The following is a 19,819-nucleotide window of genomic DNA, read 5'->3' as shown; positions in this document are numbered from 1 at the left end:
ACAATATGGCAGGCAGGTGAGTACTTATCCAAGCAATTTAGCTTACAGTAATCAGCTGTCCTGAAAAGGTTTAACAAGTCTTTTAGCTAGTTAGTCAGAATATAATGCAGAGAACGTTACCTCAGTCTAAAGGCGATATCTCGGCACTGAGGTGGAGACGCCGTCCTCCTGATATCCCTCTGTGCTGAGTGGAACAGCTGTGTCCAGTGATGGGTGACAGCTGTCACCCCGGCTGCTCCCATAAGGCGGCAGCGCCCTCTGGTGCCTGGAGCCCGCACTCCAGGCAGGGCGCCCTCTGGTGGTGGTGGGCCAGCAGTACCTCCTCTTCAGCGGCCCACACAACACACTGGCCTGTATTTAGTTAAAAGATGCTTGCTACCAGCATAATAAAATAAAGTTAAAGAGTAAAAGGCATAGAAAAATACTATGCCAGTATACTCGCCATGCGAAAGGGAAAATAAAACCATCTTAAATCTGGACTTGAAAGTCTCTACAGAATCTGACTGATTTACTGATGCAGGGAGATCATTCTACAGAAGAGGGCCCCATAAGAGAAAGCTCTATGACCCGCAGACCTCTTATTTCACACAAAGTAGTCCTACACCTTGAGAATGCGAAACCGGGGCCAGTACATAGGGTTTAATTAGGTGAGCTAGGTAGGGAGATGCCAGTCTGTGAACAATTTTATAGGCTAGTAGCAGAACCTTAAAATCTGGTCTCACTGGGACAGGAAGCCAGTGAACAGATACCAAAATGGGTGTAATGTGGTTAAACTTTCTGCTTCGTGTCAAAACTCTGGCAGCAGCATTTTGAACCAACTGGAGACCCCTAATGCTAGACTGCGGTAAACCAGGAAATAGAACATTGCAGTAGTCCAATGTAGAAGAGATAAACGCATGGATCAGGGTCTCAGCATCAGCCATAGACAGGATTGGACGAATCTTCGCTATATTTCGCAGGTGGAAGAAAGCAGTCCTAGTAATATTTCTAACTTTGTCAATGTGATGTATGACACATGACCCGAAGCTGAGTGTTAACTGGTCAAATTGATGCCGATGTCTCACTGGACCAAGAACCATCATTTCAGTCTTATCAGAGTTTAAAAGTAGGAAGTTTCTAGACATCCAACTTTTCACTGCTGCAAGGCAATCTTCTAAGGATTTTATGTGAACGAGATTACCAGCAGTTATCGGCATGTATAACTGAGTATCATCTGAATAGCAGTGAAAGGTAATCCCAAAATGCCGCAATATGTGCCCAAGGGGTGCTATATAAAGGGAGAAAAGCAGGGGACCTAAGACAGACCCCTGTGGAACCCCAAATTTCATGTCACTATGGTTAGAGGTAGTGTTACTGTAAAAAACACAATGAGAACGACTGGTCAAGTATGATGTCAGCCATGCAAGGGCACTCCCAGTAATCCCAAAGTGATTTTCCAGCCTATCAAGTAGAATATGATGATCCACTGTATCAAATGCAGCACTGAGATCTAACAGCAACAGAACCGTAGTGGTGTCCGAATCCATTGTAAGCAGAATATCATTCACCACTTTAATGAGCGCCATCTCTGTGGAATGATATTTTCTAAAAGCAGACTGCAGTGGCTCAAAGAGATTATTCTCAGTAAGATAGTCTACGAGCTGCCGTGACTGTTATGTGTCGGACGCAGCCCGGAGAACCCACCAGCGTTTGAAGGACCCAGTATAAAATAAGCAGAGCACGGTACAAAAGATAACTGAATTTAATACATAACAGTGATACAAAACAACAAAAGAGTGTGCGGTCTGGCGTGGTGGATTGCGGTGCGCTCCCAGCAGCGCTAACGGTCCGGAGCCAGAAGCTGTTCAGACCCAAGGACCCCGCCGACACCCCCCAGGTGGCCGCAACAAACCGAGTCTGTGAAAGAAGGAACCATTATGTGAGTCCACACTCAACACACAGAGAGACCACTCAAAGGTGTACATAAACAGCAAACACTTCCTGGCTTAATTACTAATCAGCTTCCCAACCTGCAGGCATGGAACATCCAGTTCACAAAACTCCACTGCAGTGGAAGCCGATACATGACTAACGTACAGCTCAATATAATAAGGTGTGAGGGACACCACATTTACTGACTGTATAACTGTTAGTCACAAAATCTAACGTACCTCAGGAAGTGTGCTGACGAGCGTGAGACCTCACCCTCTCCTCTTTCACAGACCGTGCATCAAACCCTGGATGTTCTCTGCATCCACTGATGATGAGATGGCTCCCGAGACGACGATCTCACCCGTCTGGTCACAAGGTCGAGTCTCTGGCAAATACACACTGTATCCTCCAGTCTTAAATGCCACCATGTTCCAATCCATATAGATGCACCACAGCTGTGAGTCCTGACGAGCCGCAGGTGATCAGGGTGAGGTCCTGATAACCTCAGCTACACAGCCACTCAGTCCCAAATGCAAGCCACCTGGAAGGAAAACCAAAAGACAGAAACAAAAAGGCAGCCAGGCCCCCCCAGCCATACAACAGTACCCCACCCTCACGGGAAGCCTCCCGGCGACCACACAAACCTGGCCCAGGAGAAACACCCCCCTCCAGGGACCATGGCTGGAAACCGCATCTGCATTCGTCTTCCAACAGAATGGTTGATGTCCTCTCCTCTGGCTGCATCCTTGCCTTTGTTTCAGTCAGTCACTTAGCACAGGTGTGGCCAGGAGGTCTTAAACCTGTGCAGTCAGCCTTTATCCAACCATGTTCGGTCTTTAGTCATAAAACAAAAAAGACAAACACAAACAACCAAAACATCCCCCCTCCCCAGGGGACCATCCCATCAAACCCCGGGAAGAGGAGAAAAGAAAAACCCCAAACTTAAGCTTACAAATAAAAGTGCTAAAACACCCCCCCCCCCAAACGACATGTAGGGACCAACACCCCCCAGAGGACTTCCCGCCAGCTCCAGGAGTAATAACCACAGCCGAGGTCCCTCTGGGATCCAACGTCACCCACGGGGACTCCCAGCGCCTCCCAGAGGACCACTCGTCAACCCCAGGAGACGCCTCCCCTCATGACCAACGGACCCAGCCCCGGCCGTCTATGGCTAGATGGACCCACAGCCCTTTCCCCCCCAGAGGACACCACAGTCAAACCCTGAGGGCGGAAACTGGGGGGAAAAACAAGAAGAGAGAGAAAAAAAAAAACATACAAACAAAACAACCCCAACCCCACCCCCTTGGCGCAGTGGAAACTGGAAGCACGTACAGTGTCACCAACCGTGACTATACCCCAGAAGCCAACCGGGAGGAGTGGAACAGCGGTTATGGCAAACGGCACAAAACGGCGCCACTCCTCCGACTTCTACACCAGCCACTAGCTGCGGGTATACCCCACTGCCCCAAACCTCAGCCACGCCGATGGCAGACGGCCAAAGGCGTGCTGAAGCCGGAGGTGGAACAGGGAATCAAAAAACCCCCCCCCCGGGTGCAGAGGCTACCTGGGAAATGCCCAGCACAACCAAACTGCACCCCTCCAGCAACGCCGACACTATGGCTCTCCCGGCTGGAGTCAGAGGAGAAGAGAGGGCATAACAAAAACAAACAAAAAAAAAGAAAAAAAAAACCCAAGTACCACCCCATCACCCCCCAGGGGACCGTCCCATCAAACCCTGAGGAGGTGAAACAAAAGAAATAAAAAGAAAGACTAACAGACCAACATACAGTTGTTTGGGTCCCTTTTTTTTTTTTTTTTCTTCTTAGACAGGCTGCAGGGTCACAACCCCAGACACAAACAGTGGGAAAAAAAAAATAAATCCCACACAAAAACCAACTCAAAAAACACCCACACGAAATGAACTAACACAAAACAAATCAGTGACGTATACCGTTAAGCTCAAACAAATCGAACACACCTGTTCTAACTTAAGAGCTTAACGGTAATGTGACTAAGTCAACAAAAGAGGGAGCCAAAGTGCTAAAAATGAAAAAACCCCCTTTGGTGACAGAAAACAAATGAGCTGCATCTCCGTGCAACACACAACCAAAATGTGCTCAACTAAATAACGCCGGAGCTGATACAACAGACGCAGTAGTTATCTTTATCCGGGGAAACGGGGCTACAACTGTAACACAGGAAGCTCAGCGACCCGTGCCACAGAGCTCCGCCGTGCGCGTGCACCCATTACAGACACACTCTTGCAGCTCCCGTTTAAACCTCTTATCCGGTCGGAGCGTGACGCGAAGCCGTCGCCAGTCACACTCCACCACGACCCACGGATAAGGCACAACACAGGAACACGGCTGCAAGAGAGCACAAATCAGTATTCAGCAATGGGTCTCAAACACGCACCATCCGGACGGAGAGCACCCGCAACTGATCCGGATAACTACTGAACGTCTGCTGCCGCCTTCCCGGCGCGTTACCGTCTCTGCTAACGCTGGGTCCGTGATGTTTGGCCAGAGACTACTGTTATGTGTCGGACGCAGCCCGGAGAACCGACCAGCGTTTGAAGGACCCAGTATAAAATAAGCAGAGCACGGTACAAAAGATAACTGAATTTAATACATAACAGTGATACAAAACAACAAAAGAGTGTGCGGTCTGGCGTGGTGGATTGCGGTGCGCTCCCAGCAGCGCTAACGGTCCGGAGCCAGAAGCTGTTCGGACCCAAGGACCCCGCTGACACCCCCCAGGTGGCCGCAACAAACCGAGTCTGTGAAAGAAGGAACCATTATGTGAGTCCACACTCAACACACAGAGAGACCACTCAAAGGTGTACATAAACAGCAAACACTTCCTGGCTTAATTACTAATCAGCTTCCCAACCTGCAGGCATGGAACATCCAGTTCACAAAACTCCACTGCAGTGGAAGCCGATACATGACTAACGTACAGCTCAATATAATAAGGTGTGAGGGACACCACATTTACTGACTGTATAACTGTTAGTCACAAAATCTAACGTACCTCAGGAAGTGTGCTGACGAGCGTGAGACCTCACCCTCTCCTCTTTCACAGACCGTGCATCAAACCCTGGACGTTCTCTGCATCCACTGATGATGAGATGGCTCCCGAGACGACGATCTCACCCGTCTGGTCACAAGGTCGAGTCTCTGGCAAATACACACTGTATCCTCCAGTCTTAAATGCCACCATGTTCCAATCCATATAGATGCACCACAGCTGTGAGTCCTGACGAGCCGCAGGTGATCAGGGTGAGGTCCTGATAACCTCAGCTACACAGCCACTCAGTCCCAAATGCAAGCCACCTGGAAGGAAAACCAAAAGACAGAAACAAAAAGGCAGCCAGGCCCCCCCAGCCATACAACAGTGACACCACTTTTTCCAGAACTTTAGAGAAAAATGATAGATTTGATATCGGCCGATAGTTTGTCAATACACTAGGGTCAAGATTGGGTTTCTTAAGTAATGGTTTAATCACTGCAGATCTGAAACATTTAGGAACAGATCCAGAAGTTAAAGAAAGATTAATAATTTCCAGCACAGTCGGCCCAAGAGTGGGCCACAGGTCCTTAAACAGTTTTGTTGGTATAGGATCAAATAAACAGGTTGTGCTTTTTGTTGACATTACGAGTTTTGTCAGCATGCCTAGTGAGATACTGTCAAATTCTGTAAATCTAGGTAATACCTCAGTAGTGGTGCCCACATCAATAGCAGGGTGTAGTGGCTGGATTAAGGCATGCCGGGATATGTTTAACCTGATATCTTCTATTTTCTTCCCAAAGTTATCCAGGAAGTCTTCTGCTGTAAAAGGAGAGCGAACTACAGGTGGTTGTCCATGTAAAAGTGTTGCCACCGTGTCGAACAAGAACTTTGTGTTATGCTTGTTTTTGTTGATCAAATCAGAGTAGTAAGTCCGCTTTGTCGCCAATAATGCATGCTTATAGTCTAAGATAACTTCACACCATGCAAGGTGAAATACTTCTAATTTTGAACAACACCATTTCTGTTCTAGACCTCTTGCTTTATGCTTGAGGTCACGCAGATAATCATTGAACCAAGGTGACTGTGATTTGGGGGTATGCGGTTTTAACACAGGTGGTGCAATCATGTCGAGTGTAGTTTTGAGCACTGAGTTTAAAGTCTGTCTACTGACTGGGTATTTGTAAAATGTGAAGCTAAGACATCAGGCAGTCTAGCTTTGAGTTCAGTCTTAGTTGAGGAGTTGATACATCGCCGTAATGATATATAAGGTTGTTGTTCCACTAAACACGGCAGCGAAACTGTAAGCTTAATAAGTGAGTGATCAGACACCACTGATGTAAGAGGCATGATGTCAGTATTCATGACAGCAATACCATGTGCAAGAACCAGATCCAGGGTATTTCCACTAATGTGCGTTGAATCCTGAATGCATTGCCGAAATCCTAATGCATCCACAATTTCCATAAATGATTTGCAGAGGGGATCAGAAGGCTTATTTATATGAATGTTAAAGTCACCAATGATCAGAATGTTATCTGCACTAGTTGCCAAGTTAGAGATGAACGCACCAAATTCATCTAAGAATTCAGAATATGGGCCAGGAGGCCTATATACAGTGACAAAGTAATACGACTGATTTTTATTCTTCTGACCTTGGCAATGTGTAACATCCTGAGCAGAGCGGAGAATCAGATGCTCAAACGAGTGATATTTGTAACCCCCAACAGCTAATAAGCTAAACCTAGATTTATAAATAAGAGCAACACCCCCGCCTTGCTTTGCATCATGAGGGACATGACTAAATGTATATGCTGGTGGGCAGGCCTCATTTAAGGGGAGGACAGCTGTAGGTTTAAGCCAGGTTTCACATAGCCCAATCATATCTAAGTGATGATCAATAATTAGATCATTGATCAACAATGATTTTGAGGACAGTGATCTTATGTTAATGAGACCCAGTCTAAGGACCTCAGTGGGGTTGACAGTTGGACTGTTTGGGTTTAGGGGTGGTTCCAGAGTAGCATATATAAGATGCCTAGAAGTAGGTTTAGGTTGAAGACATTCCACGCGCGTTGTAGGTAGCAGACACCAAATCTTTGCTATTGCTGGAACAACCACTGGGCCATCCTCAATTTCAACATCATCCAATATAGTAATGGCTTTTAAGTTTGGAAAGCATATCCCTCTATGATTTTTATGGACACGACTACGGAAGCAGGCCACAGTCTCAACTTGTTGAAATTCCCTCCTTGGCAAATAAACTGCACTAACACCATAGTGGATTTTCTGCACTAAATTCCCCGCTAAGCTAATGGATTCCACACCCACATTTGTCATAAGCCTTGCAGGGTCTGTAATCACCTGCTCTGTGGCCTGCTGTAGATTCCTAATGTTACCCTCCCTATAGAGCTCTATCTATGCCTCGTGCTCTATGACTGCTGGGATAGGCTCCAGCTCCCCATGACCCTTAATTGGATTAAGCGGTTAAAGATGAGTGAGGGAGAATTCCCATAGGTGCTTGTGAGACTCATCAAACAAACTGGACTTCGCAGGTGTCCACACTATGACATGTCTAAGAGACTAATTCTGTATGCCAGGTTACATCATGGGAAAAACTGTCACCATGTGTCTCTGTGTTGCATGGCGTGTCCTCCTATAGGTAGCACACGTGTTGCAGCAGGCACACGTGTTGCAGCAGACAAGTCCTCCTTCCTCGTTAACAAAAAATCCCTTGCTTTAGCCAAAGAACAGAATCAGAATCAGAACAGCTTTTATTCGGCAACTATCTACAGAATACAAGGAATCTGACTTTGGTTTGAACTGTACTCTCTCTGTACAAGCATGTATAAATATACACTAAACACTAAATAATTCACAGTAATAACGTGCAAATGAAATTTGGAAGAAAAATAAAATGTGCAATAAGAGAAAAAGAAAAAGAAAAGGATGTATAAGACAGACAAGAGACTGAAGTTAAGTTGTACATGAGGTAGATGAATGAGTGATTTTTTTTTGGCAGGTTATATTGTTCATCAGTGTGATGGCCTGTGGAAAGAAAGTGTTCCTGTGTCTTATTGTTTTGACGTACAGAGCTCTGTAACGTCGACGAGAAGGGAGGAGTTTGAACAGTGATCATCATCTCTACAGTCTTGAGTGGGTTCAGCTCCAGGTTGTAATGACCACACCAGAGGACAAACTGTTCCACCTCCTGTCTGCATGAAGCCTCATCACCATCTTGGATGAGTCCAGTGATAGTGGTGTCATCCGCAAACTTCAGGAGTTTAACAGAGGGGTTCTCTAAGGTGCAGTTGTTTGTGTAGAGGGAGAAGAACAGTGGGGAGAGCACACACCCCTGAGGCACGCCAGTGCTGACTGGCCATATGCTGGATGTGATGCTCCCCAGCTGCACCTGCTGCGTCCTGTATATGAGGAAGGTCGAGATCTACTGACAGGTGGGAGATGGCACAAAGAGGTTGGAGAGTTTTTGGTGGAGAATGTCGGGATGATGGTGTAATGTAAATTTGTATCACAAACACAAAATTGTGCATGTGTTCATCACTGACATTTGAAATAAATGTCTCATTTATGTGACTGCAACTTCTTTTCTGCCGGTGGACGACTGTCCAGTCTCTCCGTGTTGCCCACGTCCGCACCTCCGTGCGCCTTCAGCCCATGTTGCAGTGGGTTTTCCAGGACCAATTTTCCTTCCCACTGTCGCCAAGTGCTTGCTCATAGGGGGTCGTTTTGACCGTTGGGGTTTTTCTGTAATTATTGTATGGCTTTTGCCTTACAATATAAAGCACCTTGGGGCAACTGTTTGTTGTGATTTGGCGCTATATAAATAAAATTGATTTGATTTGATTTTCCACAATGTCCTTCACTCCATTCATGTGGGCTGTGACAGAGATGGTCAGCGATTCTCCTCAACCTCCAACAGTCTGATCACGGTGTAACTAGGGCTTAAAGTGGATTATAACTACTGTGCATATACCAATATTTCATTCCTTTTGTTCTTGCTGGGTTTTTTAAAATGTAAAACAAGCATTATACAACCTCAATTCCAATGAAGTTGGGACGTTGTTTAAAATGTAAATAAAAACAGAATACAATGATTTGCAAATCCTCTTCAACCTATATTCAATGAATACACCACAAAGACAGATATTATATGTCAAACTGATAAACTTTATTGTTTTTTTTGTGCAAAATTTGCTTATTTTGAAATGGATTGCCGCAACACATTTCAAAAAGCTGGGACATTGGTATGTTACCCTGTGTTACATCACCTTCCTTCTAACAACACTCAGTAAGTGTTTTGGAACTGAGGACACTCATGATTGGGTATAAAAGGAGCATCCCAAGAAGTCTCAGCTGTTCAAAAGGAAAGATGGGTTGAGGATCATCACTTTGTGAACAACTGCATGAAAAAATAGTCCAACAGTTTAAGAACAATGTTTCTCAACGTTCAATTGCAAGGAATTTAGGGATTCCATCATCTACAGTCCATAATATAATCATAAAATTCAGAGAATCTGGAGATCTTTCTACATGTAAGCGGCAAGGCTGAAAACCAACAATGCCCATGACCTTCAATCGTTCAGGCGCCGCTGCATTAAAAAAGGATCTTACTGCATGAGCTCAGGAAACCATTGTCAGTTAACACAGTTCATCGCCACATCTACAATTGCAAGTTAAAACTCTACCATGCAAAGAGAAAGCCATACATCAACAACATCCAGGAACGCTGCCGCCTTCTCTGGGCCCAAGCTCATTAGAAATGGACAGACGCAAAGTGGAAAAGTGTGCTGTGGTCTGATGAGTCCACATTTGAAATTGTTTTTGGAAATCATGGACGTCGTGTCCTCTGGACAAAAGAGGAAAAAGACAATCCAGATTGTTACCAGCGTAAAGTTCAAAAACCAGCATCTGTGATGGTATGGGGGTGTGTTAGTGCCCATGGCACGGGCAACTTACACATCTGTGATGGCACCATCAGTGCTGAAAGGTACATCCAGGTTTTGGAGCAACACATGCTGCCATCCAAACAACATCTTTTTCAGGGATGTCCTTGCTTATTTCAGCAAGACAATGTCAAGCCACATTCTGCACGTGTTACAACAGCATGGCCTGCAGTCCAGACCTGTCACCCATTGAAAATGTGTGGCGCATTATGAAGCGCAAAATACGACAATGGCGACCCTGGACTGTTGAACAAACGAAGTCACATCAAGCAAGAATGGGTAAGAATCCACCTACAAAGCTTCAACAATTAGTGTCCTCAGTTCCCAAACGCTTATTGAGTGTTGTTAGAAGGAAAGGTGATGTAACACAGTGGCAAACATACCACTGTCCCAGTATTTTTGAAACGTGTTGCAAGCACCCATTTCAAAATGAGCAAATATTTGCATAAAACAATAAAGTTTATCAGTTTGAACATTAAATATATTGTCTTTGTGGTGCATTCAATTGAATATAGGTTGAAGAGGATTTGCAATTCATTGTGTTCTGTTTTAATTTACATTTTACACAACGTCCCAACTTCATTGGAATTGGGGTTGTATGTGCTAAATTGAAGATGACATTTTCCAGCTTGAAATGACTGAAGGTAACAGTAACCACCTACTCTGCAGCTGTTTCAGCAAATAATGAAATGACTAAGATGTGTGGAAGAGAATGGGATGGAGAGAAGTGCCAGTCAAATGCTGTCACTCCAGAAAAACGTGAGGATATACACCTTATGCTACTGTTTTTTTTACATAAAAAAAACAGTAAATACATGATACTGTCCTAGGCTTAGACGTTGTCATATTTTTCTAACAATGAAAAGGTTTTTTTTTGTTTGTTTGTTTTTGTTTTTTGTTTGTTTGTTTGTTTTTTCTCCCCAGCTTTGTCAGTGATTCAGGAGGAAATCTGATATGAAAATCCCAAAACTCTCCTACGCCATTTATATTTTTTTTTTTTTTAATTTCAGTGATGAAACGACTATATTTTTTTGGAGTATATGTCAAACTGGAGTGTAAGTCACATTGGTCCAAAAATGCCTCTTTAAGAGGAGAAACAACAAAAAAACAGAGTATATAAGTCGCATCGGAGTACAAGTTGCAAATATCACTTCAATACAAGAAGCAAAATGGATTAATTTGCTGTGTTATTCATTTATAAGGCACACATGTAAGGAGCACAGCTAACAAGATAATTAATGTTAAGTCCTTCCTTCCTTCAATCCTTGCTTCTGATTAGACAGCTTCCGGCCACCTCAAGCTGGACAGTCCCCAGCCAGTAGGTGCTGTCTCGCCATGGCTTGCTTGCTCCACTGGGTGCATGAAGCTTACAGTAAACTTCGAAGGCAGGCCACAAGAACAAAAGAAGAAAGAAGAGTCCAGCTCTTGTTTTGCAAGCTGGAACGTCAGGTCCTTTCAACAGTGCTTTTATTAACATGTACTTTTGTTTTTCTTGCTAATGTATTCAATACTTTTTTTAATCAAAATGTAGACCTTAAAATCTATCCATAATGTGTCTACTTTTTGTTTGCCACAATGTTTTCAGTAAACGTTGAGTAAACAGTGTAACAATTCCATGTTAAAGGTGTAGCTCTCCCCTGCTTCTGTGAGGAGGGGAATACAGGAATATTAATTCTATATTTCGAGTCAGAAAATTTGTTTTCCGCAAGTTACACCTTGCGGAAAACTAGTTATACCTTCCAATTTTATCTCCAAATGTTTTTCTGATGACTCCTCCAGAATCATCTGGGTCAGACTTTGAGCTTCGTCACATGATCAACTTCAAACACATGAAACCCTAACTAGCAAAACTGTAGAGTCGGTGGTTGATTTCAGAAGGATTTAGATTAAACATCACATTTGTTGGGATGAATTCACAGGAACAAAGCATTTTGTCATAATGCATACAAAGATGTCTGTAAACTCATAAGCTTGTGGTATTTCAGAACATATTCCATCGTGTTTGTAAGTCTTTGGAAAGGGTGGCGGGCAGTAAAATAATATTTCTGTTTTTAGCACAGTGTCCTGTTTTGGCACTCCTTTGCATTGACACATTTTACCACACATGCGCTCAAAGCAACATATGGCACATTACAATGTTGGATACTGAATATTATAATTCCCAGTATGCCAGCATTTCAACTGTGCTAAAGCCAGTGATTGTTGTTCATTTTCACTAAGAAATACACTGAGAACAAGACTGGCACAGATGCTCCAAACTGTGACAGATGTTTGTCTCCAGATACTGATTTGCTGGTTGCTTTTTCAGAATGTGCTGGAGGTAAAAACACTTCCAGCCTCATCAGGCTGTATTGATTAACAGTTCATCTTCATCCAGCTCTGCCCACCTCTGTCCAAGAGGGGATGATATTTAAATTGGGAGCACTAATCACCTCAGCTTCTCATATCTATGAACACACACACACTCACCTCAGCAGTATTGATTGACGTCACCATGCACATTACTAGGAGTTAAACGGAGGATGCACACTTTAAAAACCTCAATAACCACCAAGCAGCTTGTGGCAGTCAAGAGAGGAATAAGAACAAAGTGTAATTAAACAGGTACTTACAAACATCACCCTCTTAGGAATGTGGTCTGACTCCACCAGAGGATTCTTGTAAAGCCAAAGCTCTTCAGGTTGAATTACTCTCTCAAATGGCTCCAGGAATTCTGTAAACCTGTAGGATGTAACAAAGTTCAGTCACTTGTCTTATACCAACACATTTTTCTGCACGGATAGTTAAGTTGCACATCCACTTTGGTACAACAGCACACTTCATATGAACTGTCTGCCTGGAATCAGGAGACTAACAAGGGACACGGTGCCTTAAGTCCCTTTCACATCGGGCCAATGTAGAGTTGAGTAATGCACCATACTGATTACGCCGAACTTATACGTACAGCCCTATGTGGCAGTACACTGAGGGACACAAAGGGAGCCGCGAAATGGACACAAAAAATTAAACATGTTTAATTTTTTTCACGGACATTCCGCATACAGCACTATGTCCAGCACTGCTATTGTACACCAAGCCTCTGCAATTGTACGCTACCCTGCTTTTACTTTTTTTTTTTGTATCAGAACATACTCTACCTGCATTGCTAGATTTTATTCATCCCACTGGACTGTGCTGAACTTTGCTGGCAGTGAAGATTCAAAACCACAGAAGAAGAAGAGGTGGGCCAAAGCTCCGCCCCCCTCCCCTCCCCGTGCACAACATATGCAGCCACTTCTGCGTAATAGATATGCAGCATAATGCAACTCTATGCAGGCTCAATGTGAAAGCGGCTTTCGTGGTTAGCACGGTTGCCTCACAACAAGAAGGTCCTGGGATCGCTTCCCGCCTGGTCCTTCCTGCGTGGGTTTTCTCCAGACACCCTGGTGTCCTCCCACAATCAAAAACATGCTTATATAGGGTCTGTTCCTTTCTCTGCCACTGACCAAGGACATAGTCCTCTTCATACTGGAGTAGGTCCCAAGGGGCCAAGACTGCGGCTAGCTCCTAGTGGGTTGGATTGTGTCTAACTGTAATTAGGATGAGTTCAATGCAGAGGACAAATTGTGTTGTATGTCAGAATTGGAATCAGAATCGGAATCGCCTCTATTGTCATTCTAATTGGGATTACAATGAGATTTGAGTGTAACTCCAAAAAGGTGCTTCCGTGGTGCAAGTAATTTTCAGCCAAATAAAAGATTGAATAACTGAGTATATGTACAACTAATATAAACTGTTGTATGGCTGGGGGGCCTGGCTGCCTTTTTGTTTCTGTCTTTTGTTTTTCCTTCCAGGTGGCTTGCATTTGGGACTGAGTGGCTGTGTTGCTGAGGTTATCAGGACCTCACCCTGATCACCTGCGGCTCGTCAGGACTCACAGCTGAGGTGCATCTATATGGAGTGGAACATGGTGGCATTTAAGACTGGAGTATACAGTGTGTATTTGCCAGAGACACGACCTTGTGACCAGACGGGTGAGATCGTCGTCTCGGGAGCCATCTCATCATCAGTGGATGCAGAGAACGTCCAGGGTTTGATGCACGGTCTGTGAAAGAGGAGGGGGTGAGGTCTCACGCTCGTCAGCACACTTCCTGAGGTACGTTAGATTTTGTGACTAACGTTTATACAGTCAGTAAATGTGGTGCCCCTTTTCAAATCGGACCTGGCCACGCTGTACAGGGCCCTGTCCCCTGATTTAAAGGCGGTGTTGCGGCTTTTTAATAGAGACTGGACTATGCTGTTCACCCAGGGCTTCTGGTTGGGAAAAACCCTGACACTTTTGTTGACGGTGACAGTGTCAACACAGTTCTTAATGTAGGAGAGTACGGTGTCGGTGTACTCCTGCAGGTTGTGGCTGGAAAATGAATCCCATACAGTCCGTGAGAAGCAGTCCAGGTGCTGGGAGAGCGCTCCTTCAGGCCAGGTTTGGATTGTCTTCCGTTGTGGCTTTGTTCGCCTCAGCAGGGGGTGTAGGTGGGGGTGAGGGACAGGCAGAGATGGTCAGACCCAGCGAGATGGGGGAGGGGAGTGACTTTGTACGCGTGTTTAATGTTTGAGTGGTTCAAACATGGTTCAAAGTATTTTCCCCTCTGGTGGCACACTTCACGTACTGGACGAACCTGACCCTGCTGCTACAGCACCACTCGTGGTTCACATAAACACAGAGCCCTCCACCTCTTCACTTACCCGAATCACTGGTTCTGTCCTGCCGGTGTAGCGTGCGGCCTGCTAGCTCGACTGCAGCGTCGGGGATCAGCAGGTGATACCACGTCTCCGTGATGAAAATAATGCTGCAGTTCTGCACAGAGCTGTTTGTGGCCATCTGTAGCTCCTATTTGTCCATTTTGTGTGTGATGGATCTGGTGTTTGAGAGGAAGAGGCTCCGTAATGCTGGCCTGTGTGGTTGTTTACGTAGCCTAGCATCGGAGCAGGACCGACATCCTCGCTTCTGCTCCTGTCTCTACGCCGCCTACTCCGCCTGCTGGGCAGGCTGGTAATCTACGGAGAGCCCGGTGTTCTCGCTATGGTCCCTCGGGATGTTTGTGGTACTGGTGGAATTCGCTCGTAACCGACAGTTTGTACCTCAGACCGAGGTCGATAAGGTTCTAGCGGCTGAAGCTGTGGGTCTCTTTACAAAACTCGAAGAATATACACACAAAAAGTAAGAAAAACAAGCACCAAATTGGAGAGGTAAAAGCCGCTGCCACCCGTGCGCGGCGCCCGCCATCACGCTCAATATTCGGCATGTGTGTATTTTTCTATGTACAATAAAGGCTCTTCACTTGCCAGAGTATGACGTCTTTCACAGAATATCACATGAACACTGCAGTAGCAAAAACATTTGTACTGATTGTCAAACCACACATTTCCTCTTAAAGTGCCATTTGAAAGAACAGTGACTGTACTTTCTCAATCTGACGCTGCTGTGCTCATGTGAATCCGCACGTCTTCACAGAGGCTCACTTACATTTACCGCGGTAGCCCACTCCACCTCCAGTGTCTACCGTTTGAGTCTTGGAACAGATAATGTAAATTCTTCAGATGATATAAGCTAGTAGCAGCCGGTAGTATGAACAGCGGTGAAGTGAAAGTGCTCACACCAGAGTGACTGACCTCATGAGCAAGTGCTGGTGCACAGCTGCAAAGCCTTCAGTGGGTTTTATGAGTGCACGATGAGTCTGCATTATATTACAATGAGGGATATGCATGCAGTGATTTATGTTTCCAACATATATTCTTGGCTCATATGATGTGCAAAACTACATCTGTGAGGCAGCACAAGTGTCCTAACTGTCACATTGGGCAGCCACTCACAAAACGTAACTGCTGGGAAGTATGACACTTTGATTAGGCGTGGGCTCATTAAATTTAATGTCAGAACTGAGAATAGTGTATACTGAAGATTGAGTGCATCGTCCTCTCAGTTCTCAAAAAGTAATATTAAATAGTAATAATCTGTCCTTAAATGTGCAAAATCACTCTGCACATTCTTCAAAAAGGAAAATACATCCATCCATCCATCCATTTTCTTCCGCTTTATCTGGAGTCGGGTCGTGGGGGCAGCAGCTCAAGCAAAGCCGCCCAGACCTCCCGATCCAACACACCTCCCCAGCTCCTCCGGGGGGAACCCCAAGGCGTTCCCAAGCCAGCCGAGAGATGTAGTCCCTCCAGCGTGTCCTGGGTCTTCCCTGGGGCCTCCTCCCAATAATGTATTTTCCCAATTTTTCCCATTGGGAAAATACATTATTTCATCATTTTAATGGTCAGAATTTAAGCAACCTTAAGAATTTGAAATGCGCTGATGAAGACTTGAGAATTGACCTGGAACAGCAGTATAGTTTATTGTGTAAAGGTGATGATTAATTTAATTGTCTTTTAAATCAAAGCCTTTGTAAGACGAGATCATTTTGTTCATTTGAAATCTGGTGTCAATCAAGATATCTGTCACTGTGCAAGTACCATGAAATGGTGATGAAGTGAACCTCTAGAAGCCTCGTAAGCACCTATGCAAAACCTTTAAGCCCTATACAACAAGGTTGCACAAATTTTGATTTGTAGAATTGTAATTCTGCATCCTGTTTGCTCACTGAGTTCACAATTCAACTCAAAATCATTCTCAGTTCATTTCTGAATTTTACACAGCCCCGCTCTACAAAGTACACAAGTATTTAAACACGACTCCATCACAACCAAGTTATAGAATATTACAAGAGATGTTTTTTTTAAATAACACAGATACTATACACAACTGGATAGACTAAAATAAGACAGATAATAACTGAAACGTGCTGAGAGTCCACAGCTTCACTTAATAACACTACATGTCAATGTGTGAAGGAGGGATGGGATGTGGAGCTTTGGGGGTTTGGGGGTAACGTCTGTGATGCTGAGAGTCAGTGTGAGGAGGGGAAGGGTTACTGCTGTGTGCTCAGCACTGACCGATCCCTGTAATACAGAGAAGCTGACCCCAAGCCTGGTCATGCACTCGTAAGGGCTGTGTTGTGCTCACCAGATGGCAGGAGGGCAAACATATTGTGACCAGGCTGTGAAGTGTCTGTGATTTTTTGGGTCCGGCGGGTCCTCTAGATATCCCCCAGTATGTGGAGCAGAGAGCAGCAGGGCAGGTGATTGTTTCTGCTGTCTTGATGACGCACTGGAGACTCTTTGAAACTCTCCTGTTTGAAGCACAGCCCAAGTACCACCATGTGAAGCAATAGGTGATAACAGACACAGTGGCTCTCCAGCAGCTGTTTCTTCAGACACCAGAAAATGAAGCCTTCAACAGCCTTTCTTGGCCATCACTATGGTCTTGATGGAACACGTCACATCCTGGGTGATGTGGACTCTAAGATATCTGAAGCTCTGCAGGATCTCCACCCACTCACTACTGATGTTAATCACGCAAAAAGACAGCAGGCTTCAGCCTCCTGAAGCTCAGGATCATCTCCATTGTCTTTGCAGTGCTGAGGATCAGGTTGTTATTCCAGTCCCAGCTCTCCAGGTTCTCAACCTCTGCTCTGTAGGCTGACTCAATATTGGCGATCTGCCAATCACAATGGTGCCATCTGCACCATAATGATGGTGCCAACACAACACCATCACTATCCCTTTTGTGTGTAGAGGGACAAAGTAAAGGGCTCAACACACATCCCTGCAGTATACTGATGCACGCTTGTCTATACATACAGTCTCTGGTCTACAAGTGAGGAAATCCAAGACCTACACAGTAAATTTTGCTGAGTAAAATATACTCTGCCTGGATAACATTTGGCCACAGTCTAAACAGAGTAAAATACACTCTATTATAGACTTTTGCTATGTTGTTTAGGATGGTTTGGGGCACCATTAAGCTTTAGTTTGAAGAGTGTGGCAGAAAATAGCAAAATTTCAATGCTTTTAAATCAATGTATGCAAACAAAATTTTACAAAGCATGTTTTTTTCATCAATTGGAACCTACTGAGTATTAAATTTCAAAACTTCGCAAAATAAGGACCAACCTACTGTGTGTGTGGACTCAGGTGCTTTAGTGAAGTTTAGCTTAGCCTTAGCTAGCAGAGGGATGTAAACTGTGAGAAAACTTAACCAAACATCCTTAGCAGACAAAATGTCCTGGATTTCAGTGAACAAAACTGCACAGTAATGTCTGTGGAGATGCAACAGGTGTTGTTTCCATATTACACACTCTACCGCCTTCATGCTAGCTCGATAGCTGCACTGGGGATGCTAGCATTCAATCAAGTTCATCCTGTGTGAATAAATCCTGTCTCAGTTCTAGGGATGGGTCTTGATAAGATTTTATCGATATCGATACCATTATCGATTCTGCATATCGATCCAATTCCTTATCCATTCCCTTATCGATACCTCTTGTGAATTTTCTGTGTACTAAAAGTAGGCTTTACAGGTTTTCTATGTCAACAACATTTTATTGAGTCTTAAAGTAAATAAATATGAAATTGGTCACTGGATCCTTAAACTCTGGACATAAATAAACTCTACATGGTGGATCCTTGATCTCTGGACATAAATACAAATAAACAAAATCTGTAGTTTTTGTCACAAGCATTTCCTTTCAGACATTATTGGCATGAATCTCACTCCATACATCTGAGCTGAGCTCTTGCAGCTGGCTGTGATGCATGACAGCATCAATGTAATTCATAAAGAATGCAGGACGTCTCGTTTTGGGAGCAAAAAAACATGCCTATTGTAGTTTCTTGTCTGTATTACAACGTTTGGAAAGAGGTGTCGTTTTATTTAAAACCGCAATTTGCTTAGAAGTAATTAATTCTGAACTCCACCGTGACTCAGCAGACAGCCACAGAGCATTTGGAGCTGTGCCAACGGAGTGGAGGACTATTCTTGTTTCTTTCAGTGATGCTGAAAGGCTGGTCCATGCCTTTGTCTCCTCCAGGCTAGACTATTGTAATGTCCTCCTCGTCGGGAGCATGCAGAAGCTCCAGCACATCCAGAACTGTGCTGCCTGGGTCCTGATGAGGAGGTGCAAATATGACCACATCACCCCCATACTTCAATTCCTCCATTGGCTCCAGCAGAGGATTGACTGCAAGATCTGCCTGCAGACCACCCAGTGCCTCCATGGCCACGCCCCAGACTACCTGACAGAGCTGCTCACTCCACACACCACCACCTGACGCCTCCGGTCCACTAACTCAAATCGCCTCTGTCAACCTCGGACCAAGCTCTGCACCACAGATCTTTTCAGGCAGCTGCCCCACGACTTTGGAACACCCTGCCCCAACACCTGAGAATGCCACAGTCTGTGTAGTCTTTTAAAAAGCAGCTTAAAATCTTTTTATTTAGAAAGGATTTTAATGTGTAGTTTTAATGTGTTTCTGTTCATTTTTATGCTGTAGCTCTTTGAGATTTTTTTTTGCAAATGTAAAGTGCGTTATAAATAAAATTTATGATTATTCTTATTCTTGACTGCAACAAGACAAGAGTCCCAGTTAGTGACTTGAATTCACACAAAAGTGACTCATAATTGACATATTTTAATGGCTTTGAGAGGGGTTAAGAAGCTTTCTTGCCACTACTGAAGAGCAGGAAATCAAAGAACCAACAAAGCAGGGGATCGAAGCACTGCTTCATTGGTTCAAACTTCAAAGCAGAGTCGCGCTGCAGAAGCGGTTGATTAAAGACCCGCTGCAGGGTCTGTAATCAACATAGAGAAATGATCATTTTCCCGACAAACACCCTCAAAAACAATGGCCACTTTGAAAGACTGATAAGGGAATCATTAAGCAAAAAGGCTATTGATGTTGGTGGATCGAATCATTTCTTAATGATACCTGAAAAGAACCGGTTCTTGATACCCAACCCTACTCAGCTCATAGATTTTGTACACAATGGACAGATGTTCAAGACGAACAGG

General features: G+C 44.5%; 1 protein-coding gene across 1 annotated transcript in view; it reads right to left on the bottom strand.

Moving 5' to 3' along the window:
* plpp4 (phospholipid phosphatase 4) overlaps positions 1-19,819 on the bottom strand; it is a 518,492-nt gene that overhangs the window by 249,480 nt on the left and 249,193 nt on the right. The window contains exon 2 of the mRNA XM_034185252.1: positions 12,497-12,605. Within this exon, the coding sequence (XP_034041143.1) occupies positions 12,497-12,605 (109 nt within the window). The remainder of the gene's footprint in view (positions 1-12,496; positions 12,606-19,819) is intronic.

This window comes from Thalassophryne amazonica, chromosome 13, assembly GCF_902500255.1.
Source record: "Thalassophryne amazonica chromosome 13, fThaAma1.1, whole genome shotgun sequence".
Lineage (NCBI taxonomy): Eukaryota > Metazoa > Chordata > Actinopteri > Batrachoidiformes > Batrachoididae > Thalassophryne > Thalassophryne amazonica.
This window is presented reverse-complemented; position numbering and strand designations above follow the sequence as displayed.